This window comes from Alternaria alternata (assembly GCF_001642055.1).
Source record: "Alternaria alternata strain SRC1lrK2f unplaced genomic scaffold CC77scaffold_1, whole genome shotgun sequence".
Lineage (NCBI taxonomy): Eukaryota > Fungi > Ascomycota > Dothideomycetes > Pleosporales > Pleosporaceae > Alternaria > Alternaria alternata.
The window spans coordinates 712,635-724,661 of record NW_017306190.1 but is presented as its reverse complement, the minus strand read 5'-3'; the positions used below and the strand labels follow the sequence as shown (position 1 = coordinate 724,661).

The window sequence follows — 12,027 nt, the reverse complement described above, 5'->3', positions numbered from 1 at the left end:
CTACGCGTAAACCCTACATCGACTGCAACAATGTCCGACTACGGCGGTGACGACTACGATGGCGGTGCCGGTGATGTGTATGTTGATTCTATCTCCATGCTTCCTTCACCAGGTGCACTACTTGGAGTATGGCAGAAGATATTCCAACATAGTCTAACTTGAACAGCGACGAGCCTCTCATCGAGTTCGACGAGGAAGCCGAGCCCGATCTCATGGACGACGAAGACGACCAGCCTGGCGGTGGTGAAGACCCAGACAACGCCGACCCCAACGACGACAACGTAGTAGTATCAGGCGATGCCAACGCGGCTGCTGCTGCCAAAGAAGCATCCAAGAACACAGTCACGAGCGAAAAGGACAAGAAGGTTCCTAACGACAAGCGCACAACCACTCCATACATGACAAAGTACGAGAAGGCGCGTGTCTTGGGTACAAGGGCGCTTCAAATCAGGTAGGCTACAGCTTGACGAAAGGAAGGCGCGCAAAGACTAACAACGTCGCAGTGGTAACGCTCCGGTGTTGATTGACGTGGAAGGAATGACCGACCCTCTGCAGATTGCTGCGAAAGAGCTGCAAGAGAAAAAGATCCCGCTCGTCGTACGGCGGTATCTGCCTGATGGATACTACGAGGACTGGACTTGTGAAGAGCTTCTGACATGAGATATTGAGTGTTTGGTTGCATCTGATAAGGAGTTTTGTTTGGCTAAATATGGGGCATATCGGCGAAAGGAGTCTCTAAGTGGTTGCGCAATTATATCCCGAATCTCACCCGATCTCCGTTAACTCCAAGCCTTGTCCGTTGCATGTGCGGATCCGCGGATAACATTCCTGTAACAAGCCAAAAGTCTAGAGGAAGGTGGGGTAGCTTGACATAGCTATTTGCCCCCGCACTAATTCCAGGCACAACGTCACCCAATGCGCCTGCTCACAAAACTTCCAAGGACCCCTCGACTTGTATCTGCATTTCAGCCTCCTACACGATTCTCCCGCTATTCCACACTGTCCAATATGTCTTTCGAAACCACAGGTACCATTGCCTCCTTTGGGGGCAAGCTTCTCAAGTTGAAGCACAAGTCCGAGAGCACAAACACAGACATGGAGCTTAACATGTTCCTACCTCCGCAAGCACTCAAGTCCGGAGCCAAGGTCCCCGTTCTGTTCTACCTCTCTGGACTCACATGTACCGGCAACAACTGCTCGGAGAAGGGCTTCTTCCAGCACGGCGCAGCTAAGCACGGCATTGCCGTCGTATACCCCGACACATCACCAAGTGCGTCTTTTCTGTGAATTCAAGTTCCGAGTACCCGACTAACCCGCTGGCTAGGAGGTCTTCAGATCGAAGGTGAAGATGAAGCATACGACTTTGGATCTGGCGCAGGCTTTTACGTCGATGCCACCAAGGACCCATGGTCGAAGGGCTACAAGATGTACTCTTACATCACCAAGGAGCTTCCTGAAGCGTTGTTCTCATCCTTCAAAGAACTCGACTCGAGCAAAGTCAGCATCACAGGGCACAGCATGGGCGGTCACGGCGCATTGACATTGGTTGGTCTACTGTAAACCTGTTCCAAAGGACTTCACTAACCATCAATGATAGTTCCTCAAGAACCCTGGCATGTACAAGTCCGTCTCCGCATTCGCCCCTATCGCCAACCCTATCAACTGTCCGTGGGGTCAGAAGGCATTCAAGGGATACTTTGGCGAAGACCAGCAACAAAAGTGGAAAGAGCACGATGCGTCAGAGCTGGTAAAGCAATGGAAGGGTCCTCTGGAGGTGCTCATCGACGTGGTGCGTATACCAAAAGACAGTGCTAAAGTATGTTACTGACTAGGCCAGGGCACCGGAGACAACTTCTACAAGCAAGGCCAACTACTTCCAGAGAACTTCGTCAAGGCAGCTAAGGAATCTGGCAACGACAAGGGCATTCAACTACGTATGCAGCCCGACTACGACCACAGCTACTACTTCATGGCTACATTTGCCGATGACCACGTCGAGTGGGCGGCGAAGCATCTGAACGCGTAGTAAGTCGGCCTGACGACTCTTATCACTGCAGACTGCTCACTACGACAGAAGCGGTTCGGGTATCAGAGAGAAACTATAGAACATAATAGAATCCAATTCGTACACATGTTGCAAATTTTTGCTGCCGTATTGGTGATCACATGTCCTGCTGATGCCTACTCTTTTAGGCACCAAAATCCTGTGTATCAATTATGGGGAGATCGACGTAATGGGCTATGGAAGCTGTCGACATAAAGTAGTGATGAAGAACACATTTCATTTGCAGAGTTGATTCTTAGTATGACGCAACGTACGTAAAGGCTGCCAATCTCGCACTGTCTTATTGACAGGTCTACAATGTCGGTGAAATACTCACCGAGCAGGCTGCCATTCCAAAATCAAAATCTCGTGCGCACGTGTCACTCGATCAAATTGGGCGTGCGGACATCCCACCATGGACTCTTGGCGCTGCCACTTCAGTCACTGCACAGCTGTTTTTGCTTCCCACGCCTCGACAAAGACGCAGAACCACTTTTGCTTTTTTCTGCCGCCAATCTGATTGTGTAGAGCACAGAACCTAAAGCTCTGACCGTAGTTTCTTTCACGCATAAACCCTTGCACACGCCGTACGTCAGCCCCTCGTGCCCCGCCTCTGCCTTCACCGCTGTAACGCTTCCACGATGCAGTCTCCCGCGCTTTGCTCCATGATTCGGTAGCACACCAATCTAGTTCTTGTTCCACTCCATCACGTCCGATGTACTCTTCATAGCCTCAACCACATCGACGACGCAAGCTGTGACTCAACGCTGCTTGCTCAGCTCTGAAAACACGACAAAATGGAGAGCCAGGTACGCATGGCTGTTTCCTCTCTTTGATCATGTACTCACGATTTACAAGGTCGAAAATGCCATACAAATCGCCGCAAACCCGACGTCGAGCCAGGAACTACGCGGCCAAGCTATCGAATACTTGAACCAGCTCCGCGCAGAAGGCTCCGCATGGCAAGCCGCCCTCACACTCTTCGCGCGCGACCCTCGCCCGACCGACTTCGTCCGTCATACTTCACTCGAACTCGTAAACAATGCCATCCAAGAGCATCGTCTGGATGAGCAGAGTCTTGCATACATCAAGGATACCCTGATGGGTTACATCCACGCATCCTACGTACCAGGCAGTGGAGCTGCAGACACAAGCCACATTCAGAACAAGCTCATGCAGACTGTCACTTATCTTTTTGTAGCACTATACCCTTCTTCATGGCAGTCCTTCTTCGACGACTTCCGGTCCTTGGCTGGCGACCAGTCCACCATCGGGAACGTCAACACAGCAACGACTTTGCTGTACCTGCGTATGCTCGGTCAGGTTCATGATGAGATTGCCGATCAGTTAGTCGCCCGACCAGACGACGAGAAGAAGCGCAACACAGAATTGAAGGACCTCATTCGACAACGAGACGCGCAGAAGATCTCATTATCCTGGCAAGAAATACTCGCAAAGTGGAGGGAGACAGACTTGAATCTCGTGGAGATGTGCCTCAGGACCATTGGGCGCTGGGTCAGCTGGACGGACATCAACTTGATCGTCAACCAAGCTATGATCACAACCTTCCTGGAAATGGCGGGTCAGCAAGGAATCGGCGACCCCGAGAGCGCCGCTGGAAAGGTGCGCGATGCTGCAATCGATACTTTTTCGGAAATCGTGGGCAAGAAGATGAGTCCAGCGGACAAGATCGAACTGATCACTTTCCTGAACCTCTCCGAAGTCGTTGGTCAGCTCATCAGCAGTCCAGCTTTAGCCGACTTCAACAGCTCGAATTACGACAACGATCTTGCCGAGACCGTCGCTAAGCTCGTAAACAACATCGTATTCGATATCGTAAAGATCTTGGAAAACGAAGCTGTCGAAGAGCACATCCGGCAACGCGCAGACGATCTCATTCGCATCTTCACTCCCTACCTTTTGCGTTTCTTCGCCGATCAATACGACGAAGTCTGTTCGACTGTCATTCCATCTCTCACGGATCTTCTTACGTTCCTTCGCAAATTGCAAAAGAAATCTGGTTCGATACCTCCACAGTACGCCGCAGTACTGCCACCCGTTCTGGATGCGATCATCGCGAAGATGAAGTACGACGAGACAGCTTCATGGGGTGAGGAAGGTGAGCAGACAGATGAGGCAGAGTTTCTCGATCTCCGGAGACGCCTCCACGTTTTGCAACAGACAGTGACCGCCATTGACGAACCCTATTACATCGAGACCCTTAGCCGCTTAGTCAACGGAACATTCGGACGCTTATCTCAGGGAGATCAGTCGCTCAACTGGCGCGATCTCGAATTGGCCCTGTACGAAATGTACTTGTTCGGAGAATTAGCAGTCAGGAACCAAGGGCTGTACGCGAAACGCGAGCCATCATCTGCCGCAGCTCAGCAGCTTGTGACCATGATGAACAGCATGGTTGAATCTGGTCTAGCAAACTACCCACACCCCGCCGTTCAGCTACAGTACATGGAGATCTGCGTTCGTTACTACCAGTTCTTCGAACAGAATCCTAACCTCATTCCCAAGGTCCTGGAGAACTTCGTCAACCTTACCCACAGCCAACATGTCAAGGTCCGCTCGCGATCTTGGTATCTTTTCCAACGCTTAGTCAAGCACCTACGGGCTCAGCTAGGCAACGTGTCCTACGACATTATTCAGGCGGTTGGAGACTTGCTCACAATTAAGGCTGAACTTCCTGATACTTCAGAAGACGAGATGTCGTCTGACGAGGAAGATCAGTCGGCAGATGCACTTTTCAACTCGCAGTTATACCTGTTTGAGGCCGTGGGCTGCATCGCCTCGTCCAACACCGTTTCCGTGGAGAACAAGAAGCTTTACGCACAGACTATCATGAGTCCTCTGTTCAACGACATGCAGCAAACTCTTCCTCAGGCGAGGAATGGCGATGAACGGGCTATACTCCAGATCCACCACATTATCATGGCCATAGGGACGCTAGCTCGAGGCTACTCTGATTGGGTGCCATCAAACAACAACAGCGCCGTACCACAGAGCGAGGTGGCAGAAGAGTTTGTGAAAGCATCTGAGGCTATTCTCGTGGCTGTCGAATCCCTCAACTCCTCAGGGTCTATTCGTCACGCTGCGCGTTTTGCTTTCTCACGCATGATTGCTGTCCTTGGTTCGCGTCTACTACAACAGCTGCCCTCTTGGATTGAAGGACTTCTGTCCCTCAGTTCCTCTATGGACGAGATCAGCACGTTCCTCAAGGTCCTAGGCCAGGTCATCTTCACTTTCAAATCAGAGATCGCTGGTATCTTGGATACCGTTATGAGTCCAGTATTGCAACGCATTTTCACAGCATTGGCGGTCGTCCCTTCAGGCACAGATGACGAGATCCAGCTGGCTGAGCTTCGTCGAGAGTACCTAAACTTTATTGTTGTGGTTCTCAACCAGGGTCTCGGATCTGTGTTCGTTAGCAATGGTAAGTCCAATTCATCGAGCAGATATAGTAGCACTGCTAATATTGTGTAGCGAACCAAGCGACTTTCGAGCCTATAATCTCATCCATCGAGACATTCGCTCGCGATACACATGACTACCCTACCGCACGCCTCGCTATCTTTGTGCTTATTCGTATGGTCTCAGTGTGGGGTGGGCCTGACAAGGTTGGGCCCGGCGCGAACGCTACACCCACATCTCCCGACACCGCTCAAGCACCATTGCCAGGTTTCGACAACTACGTCGTAGACAAGTTCTCCCCGTTAGCATGGTCGATACCGGCATCGCCAGGGTTCAACTCTAAAGATGCGCAGGCTAAGCAGGTACTGTTCGAGACTGCCAACCTGCAACATGAGATCATCAAGAAGGTCGGCGAGTCTTATGTAGATCGCCTCAAGAGCGATCTCGGTGGCATGGGAGTGGGCGACGATGGTGCGGACCAGTACCTGCGCACTCTTGCCGGCTCATTTGAAGGACCGAAAAAAGAGAAGGAATGGCGTAACTTCTACGTCCAGTTCGTGGATCGCATGCTTGCAAGCCGAGGGTAGGTTGTGAGTTCTAGTTGGGATCTGAGGAATAGTGTGGAGATGGGATTCATCAGCGGGTTTGGCGTAACATTTGTCCATCATGTAGGCGGCATCATTCTGCATCGTAGCGGGCGCCAAAAGGATTGGCATCGAGTTTGATTTCCGTGATAACCCCCAGTAGTTAGCTCGCATTTCGTAGTGGAGCTTTGTTACAAAATAAATTTTTGATCATTGTATATATTCAATGTTCGCGGTCTTTGACTATGTTAGTATGTTACAATGTCTTTGGCGTATATTGTGGTGAGGCACCCCTCAAGAGACGCGATTGTACACGACAAGGTCGCGCCTGCACTTCGGCCCCCACGCTTCCATCCTGACCTACGCCAACATTGCAGCATCATCATTGAGGTCGGCATCTTTCTAATGGCTCCTCGTCCCGTCCCGAGACTCCCATCGTTCCCTCAAGCAGCATAGCATGAACCCCGATATGCAGCGTGATTAATGGCGGTTTCCCAGTTTAGAGTTGCTAGGGACCCGCCCAAGCGCTTCGAGTTTCACCCCCACCAACCGATTCGCCAGGAATGCACCCCTCGGGAAGCGCGCTCCTAATGAAGGAGAAAATGTGGAAAGTGTGCTTAGCGCCCATGTTGAGGATTCGCTATGCGACTACGCCGCAATGGATGGGTACATGCAAAGGCAAAAGAGGCGTCGTTCGCTGCGTGCGAACTATCAGCCTCAGCTTACCGGTACCTTACATCTCAGCGTCTTCGCCCGACGTTAGTACGGCTCTTTAGCATCGTACGCGTCACGGAGCGACTCCGAGTCAGCGTCAGCAATCGCGATCATGAACGCTAACAGAGTTTCGCGATGGAGCCCTTTTCGTCGGCACGGATTGGGTGGACAGACAGTGGAAGTGGAAGAGAGGGATGATGCAACTGCGAATGTGAATACGATACCCATGACTGGGATGAAAACGAACTTGAAATCGAAGGAACGGGAGACAATAGTCGAGAGAGTTGAGAGTTGGCCAGAGGAAGCTCGACCGTTGAAGGCCCAAACCTGGTTGACTTGGCTGTATGCATTTGGGGACCTCTTGCTCGTACTACTACCCTTATACTTTATTCGTAAGTCGTATCATCATCATGTCTTACTCTTCTAATTCTTGTAGTTCTTGGTGTGGCTGTAGTCACCCTAAATGGAAAGCCAACTCGAGGTTCGACATTTGGAACCAAGGTAGAAACAGCTATGGACCTTGTATGACTACACATGCCGCTCAACTCCTATGACTAGCTGACGTAAGTAGGGCCCTACAATGTTTCCTATTGTGTTTGCTGCCATAACTGGGAGGAGCATGAAGATGATCGCTCGGTTTCTTGCAGAAAGAGGCTCTAGAATCAGCGTACGTGAACCTCTTCAAGACGAGCGTGCCAAGAAGCTCTCTTACTCACACTCTCATCCTAAATTGCTAACGAGACATTTAGACGTTGGAGCTCCTCATGGCAAGTCAGTCTGTTTGGGGTACTTTCGAAAGTCAACTGCTGATGCAACGACTCACTGTTGTTGGCGTGAACCTCCTCTTCCTTTGGGCTCTTTCACCATTGGGTGGTCAAGCTTCGCTTCGACTAATGACAAGAGACATGAAAGATTCCTACACATCTGGAAAACTTCGATATATGACTACAGGGCCAGCAGCGACTATGTGGGGTCTATCTTCGACCTATATTGACAGTGGAAAATTCGCCGACGCCGGGGCGCTCTACACTGCGGCGTTGATGGCACCACTATCAACAAAGCTGGGGACTCAGGATCCCTGGGGCAACATCAAGATTCCAACTTTGGACTCAATGAACTCATCGGCGTTGGGTCCTGACGGTTGGTACAGTGTACCTACGGATGCATCGTTGCCAGAGGATTATTCTTCTTTAGTTGGTCTTCCTATTGTTGGCCTTCCATCCCGTGAGAGCTCAAACTTCAGTCTCCAGTACACTTATCTTTCGTTAGATTGTCAGCCCTGGAAGCAAGCACCTTATCCTGGTCTGAGAGGTAGAGATGACTACTTTACCACCAACTCCACCAGGCTAGAAGAATTGGTGCCTGGTCAGGTGTGGGATGACAAAGAGACGTACAATCCTTTTGGTAACGCTAGCGCCCAAGATCGCAACTCTTTCTTCATGGATACAACCCGTAGTTATCCAGGGGGCGTTAAAGAAGGAAATGATGGTGATCTTTATATGGGTCGGCTGAACGGGTTCTTCGGCAATTACAACAGCTCTCTCATGCCGGAAAAGGAACTCACCACCAACCGAGACCTTTTGTTCGTTTCGCAGTACGCAACAGAACATGACGGAAATGGAATCGGGTTGAACATCGCGACATGTTCATTGTCACAAGTCCATGTAGAAGCACTTGCACAATGCAAAGGAAGCACTTGTGCTACGACCAAGCTCCGAAATTCTCTGGAAGACAACCGATCCACAGCACTCACCGGACTTGAACACGGTACGATCATGTTCGGATTTGCGAAACAGTTTCCTCGTGCAGTAAAATTCACAGCTGGATCGAGCCCCACCGAACGCTTCTTGGCCAACACCTCGGTCTTCCCTTTCGTGCAACAAGTTGGAAACTTACCTTCCGATGTCATGTTCACGAATCTTTCACTGGTGTCCCCCGAGGTATTTTCCAAAAGACTAAGTCTGGCACTAAACACTTTCTATCAGTTGAGTATACAGCCGACAGGTTACTTTGGCAGCTTGTCGAAGAACCTATCGCTTTATGGGCCAGACACAAGCACATTCGACGACATCAACGCCTACCTTCCGAAGAATTTAACGGCTACGGATCATGCCTTCTCCGAGTGGTGGACAACATTCGATGAAGCAGTGCAGGACATCAAGTCACCATTCATTGGAGCGACAACAACGGCCGACATCACCGCAACAGAACAAATATTTGTGTGCAACTTTGCCTGGCTTGCACTTCTGCTTGCCGCGTCCACCATTACCCTTGTGACAGGCAGTGTAGCGTTGTTCTTGAAACGCAAAACATTAGGACCAGAGCTTTTCGGATTCGTCACCAGCATGACCTACGAAAACCCTTGGGTTAAGGTACCCGACGGAGGTACTATGCTTGATGCTATGGAAAGAGCGAGACTTCTGAAAGACGTTGAGGTATGTGTTGCCGATGTGCGTGGCAATGATGACATCGGTCACATCGCGTTCGCTGCTGGTGTTCCCTTACGAAAACTAGAGAGAGGACGACTTTACTGCTGAGCCCAGCTCGAGCACGATGCCGCATAAATGCAGACATTATGCGCCACTCCTGCTCCATATGACATCGTGGCGCAGCAATCGAGCCACTTTTCCGAAATCGGCATCGCCGACCCTTGGAGGTGACAAGAAGGCCGAGATACCTTGGATCGTCGCAGTTTGCCGAACAACAAACATCCTCCAATGTATTGGCTTCATATCCATATCCTCATAGGTTGAAGAGACGGTAGTCGAAACAGTGGAATGATTACTCCCAATCGGCAAACAAAAACGACATCCCAAATCCCCACAGTTCTAGCTGACGTAGATCGTGATCGGCGAGCTGGCGCTTTTCAACAGCCAGTCCTGCACGGTAGACGAATGAAGGTGTGACAGACCCTGCGCGGCTTCAAGGAAGAATTCAAGCTTTGTCCTTAGGCGCGGTGGAGCAAGTAGCGGACGCCTTCAGCTTTTGGCATCGAGAGGCTGTAGGCGGCTCACCAATGGGCCTGGCAATGCAGGGGTTATCGGCTCGGAGGTGCGACGCAGCATAAAACACACAGGGGTCCGGATCTTTTGCCGATGAGCTAAGCGACTCAGCCGCGACCAATGGTCATCCAGATGCAACATCGAAACGAAACCTCTCTCCTGAGGCCCTACACCGAGACATGGAGATCCTCGAGTCCACGTATTCGTCGCCTTCCCGCTTGGGCGTTGACGCATAACGTACCTGCGTCGGCTGTGCGCCGTTCTGGAATTCCCTTGGCTGAGAGCCTCAGCACACCCGGACCGCCCGTTTCATCCCGTAGACGCTCGCCGCTGTGGACCACCAAGATCTTCCATGTACCATGTCTTGCGTTTACACTGTCGCCCTCCAGACTGCTCGTTTGATTAGAGGGTCGTTCGAGGATATGCATTGTGGAGGGCCTGGTGGCGGTACACAATGGACATTGTACCCACAGCATGTAGATCGTGACACGAGTATAAGAGACTACAGCTGCCTCACAGAACAATTGTCTCATCACAACACACGCTCTCTCAGCAACTTCTACATTCTTTGCATTGCAGCATTTTTTTCACGCGACTAGCAGGGCTAGATCACTCACATTCTCTACACATTCTTCAACATTTACTGTCGTTGTACGATATCATCACTTCTACCATCAGCACCATGTCTCTCCGATCTACCATCATGGCCACGGCCGCAATTTTCGCTACTGCCAACGCCCACATGATCATGAAGTCTCCTGTTCCATACAGTGCAGACAAGATTGACAACGCCCCGATTACGGCAGACCAGTACCCATGCAAATCCAACCTTGGTTTCACCGTCACGACTATGAACTCAATGGCTGTAGGCGAGAAGCAGTCCCTCACCTTCTCTGGAAGTGCTGTTCACGGTGGCGGCTCATGCCAGCTTAGTGTCACAATGGATACCAAGCCCACAAAGGACTCCGTTTTCAAAGTTATCAAATCTATCGAGGGTGGCTGCCCTGGTATCGACGGACCTGAAGCTTTCGATTTCGAGCTCCCTGACAGCATCCCTAACGGCAAGGCCACATTTGCCTGGACCTGGTTTGCCAAGTTGAGCGGTGGCCCAGAGATGTACATGAACTGCGCGCCCATCGAGGTTACTGGAGGTGCCAGCGACAAATCCAAGTTTGACCAACTTCCCGATATGCTGGTTGCCAACATTGCATCAACCACTTGCAAGCAGCAAGTGAGCAAGGACTTGAAGTTCCCCAACCCTGGCACAAACCTCCAGGCTACCGCGGACACTTCCAACGTTGTTGATCCCACTGGCGACTGTGGATCTACCGGTACTACTCCCTCTGAGCCGTCGGAGCCATCTTCACCAGCTGGTGGTCAGCCGTCTGCTTCTCCTTCCGCTCCAAACGATGGCCAGTACTCTGCTGCTCCCACCTCCCCAGCCGGAGGCGCGCCGTCTGCTGCTCCCACATCCGTTGCTGGTGGCGAGCCATCTCCTCTCCCATCCAATGGTGGCGGTGTCTTCGCTCCCGGAGCCTCCAGCGCTGCATCTGGCGCTCCCTCAGCTGCGCCCACTGTTCCAGGCACTTCTACCACGCTCGTCACAGTCACTGCCTCGCCAACCGCTCCATCGCCAGTTGCACCCACCGTCCCTGCTGGAACCGGCTCCCCTGCCACTCCTTCCACTCCGTCCACACCTTCAGCTGGTGGTAGCTCAGGCGCTTGCACTGAGAACGGCTCAGTAGTCTGCAACGGAACCGACCAGTTCGGTCTCTGCAACAACGGCGAAGTCGTCTGGCAAGCAGTCGCTGCCGGCACACAATGCACCAACGGCAGCATCACCAAGCGTGGCTACCACGGCCGTATCGCTCGCCCTCGCCGGTCCAACCGCCGCCACGGTCACTAGATGCACAAACAACCCGTTCTATGCATCGCTAACGACGACACATGTTGAATCATGAACTACATTCACACACTCGCTCTCTACACATTTTTCACCCTTGGGCATGAGGTCTGCGACCGGCTTTTTTGTTGTACATACCCAGACTTTCTCTTTGCATATTTGGCGTCTGGATTTTGAGATTTTGCTGTAACGAACATTAAGGGGATTGGGTGTTGGCAGGGTCTTAGGATGCCTGTCAATAGTCAACATCACCCTCGGCTTAGATGCCTATAGAAATGAAACACGATTTCTGATACAAAGGCTTTTTCTCAGTGGTGATTTGTGATTGTGCGATTTGTCATCTCCTGCATCCTGTGAAAC

The 12,027-nt window shown here is 51.4% G+C and overlaps 5 protein-coding genes across 5 annotated transcripts; all 5 read left to right on the top strand.

Annotated features, from left to right (window-relative positions):
- Window positions 1-30: 30 nt before the first annotated feature.
- CC77DRAFT_1003963 (RNA polymerase Rpb6) lies at window positions 31-660 on the top strand (the record flags this gene model as incomplete). The annotated part of the gene is made up of 3 exons (XM_018523235.1): window positions 31-77; window positions 167-451; window positions 504-660. 3 exons carry the CDS (start codon window positions 31-33, stop codon window positions 658-660), a joined length of 489 nt encoding a protein of 162 aa, XP_018391355.1.
- Window positions 661-1,008: 348 nt separating this feature from the next.
- CC77DRAFT_1003962 (S-formylglutathione hydrol) lies at window positions 1,009-2,026 on the top strand (the record flags this gene model as incomplete). The annotated part of the gene is made up of 4 exons (XM_018523234.1): window positions 1,009-1,270; window positions 1,325-1,545; window positions 1,598-1,789; window positions 1,838-2,026. The coding sequence occupies 4 exons, from the start codon at window positions 1,009-1,011 to the stop codon at window positions 2,024-2,026; spliced, it is 864 nt and encodes a 287-aa protein (XP_018391354.1).
- A 498-nt stretch (window positions 2,027-2,524) lies between these two features.
- On the top strand, window positions 2,525-6,265 carry CC77DRAFT_952132 (Xpo1-domain-containing protein). Its single transcript, XM_018535405.1, has 3 exons — window positions 2,525-2,853; window positions 2,903-5,486; window positions 5,537-6,265. The coding sequence occupies exons 1-3, from the start codon at window positions 2,842-2,844 to the stop codon at window positions 6,049-6,051; spliced, it is 3,111 nt and encodes a 1,036-aa protein (XP_018391353.1). The 5' UTR covers window positions 2,525-2,841; the 3' UTR covers window positions 6,052-6,265.
- Window positions 6,266-6,874: 609 nt separating this feature from the next.
- CC77DRAFT_1027071 (hypothetical protein) lies at window positions 6,875-9,299 on the top strand (the record flags this gene model as incomplete). The annotated part of the gene is made up of 4 exons (XM_018526350.1): window positions 6,875-7,154; window positions 7,199-7,284; window positions 7,334-7,429; window positions 7,512-9,299. The coding sequence occupies 4 exons, from the start codon at window positions 6,875-6,877 to the stop codon at window positions 9,297-9,299; spliced, it is 2,250 nt and encodes a 749-aa protein (XP_018391352.1).
- A 1,147-nt stretch (window positions 9,300-10,446) lies between these two features.
- CC77DRAFT_923659 (hypothetical protein) lies at window positions 10,447-11,670 on the top strand (the record flags this gene model as incomplete). Its single annotated transcript, XM_018533750.1, has 2 exons — window positions 10,447-11,137; window positions 11,372-11,670. 2 exons carry the CDS (start codon window positions 10,447-10,449, stop codon window positions 11,668-11,670), a joined length of 990 nt encoding a protein of 329 aa, XP_018391351.1.
- Window positions 11,671-12,027: the final 357 nt, after the last annotated feature.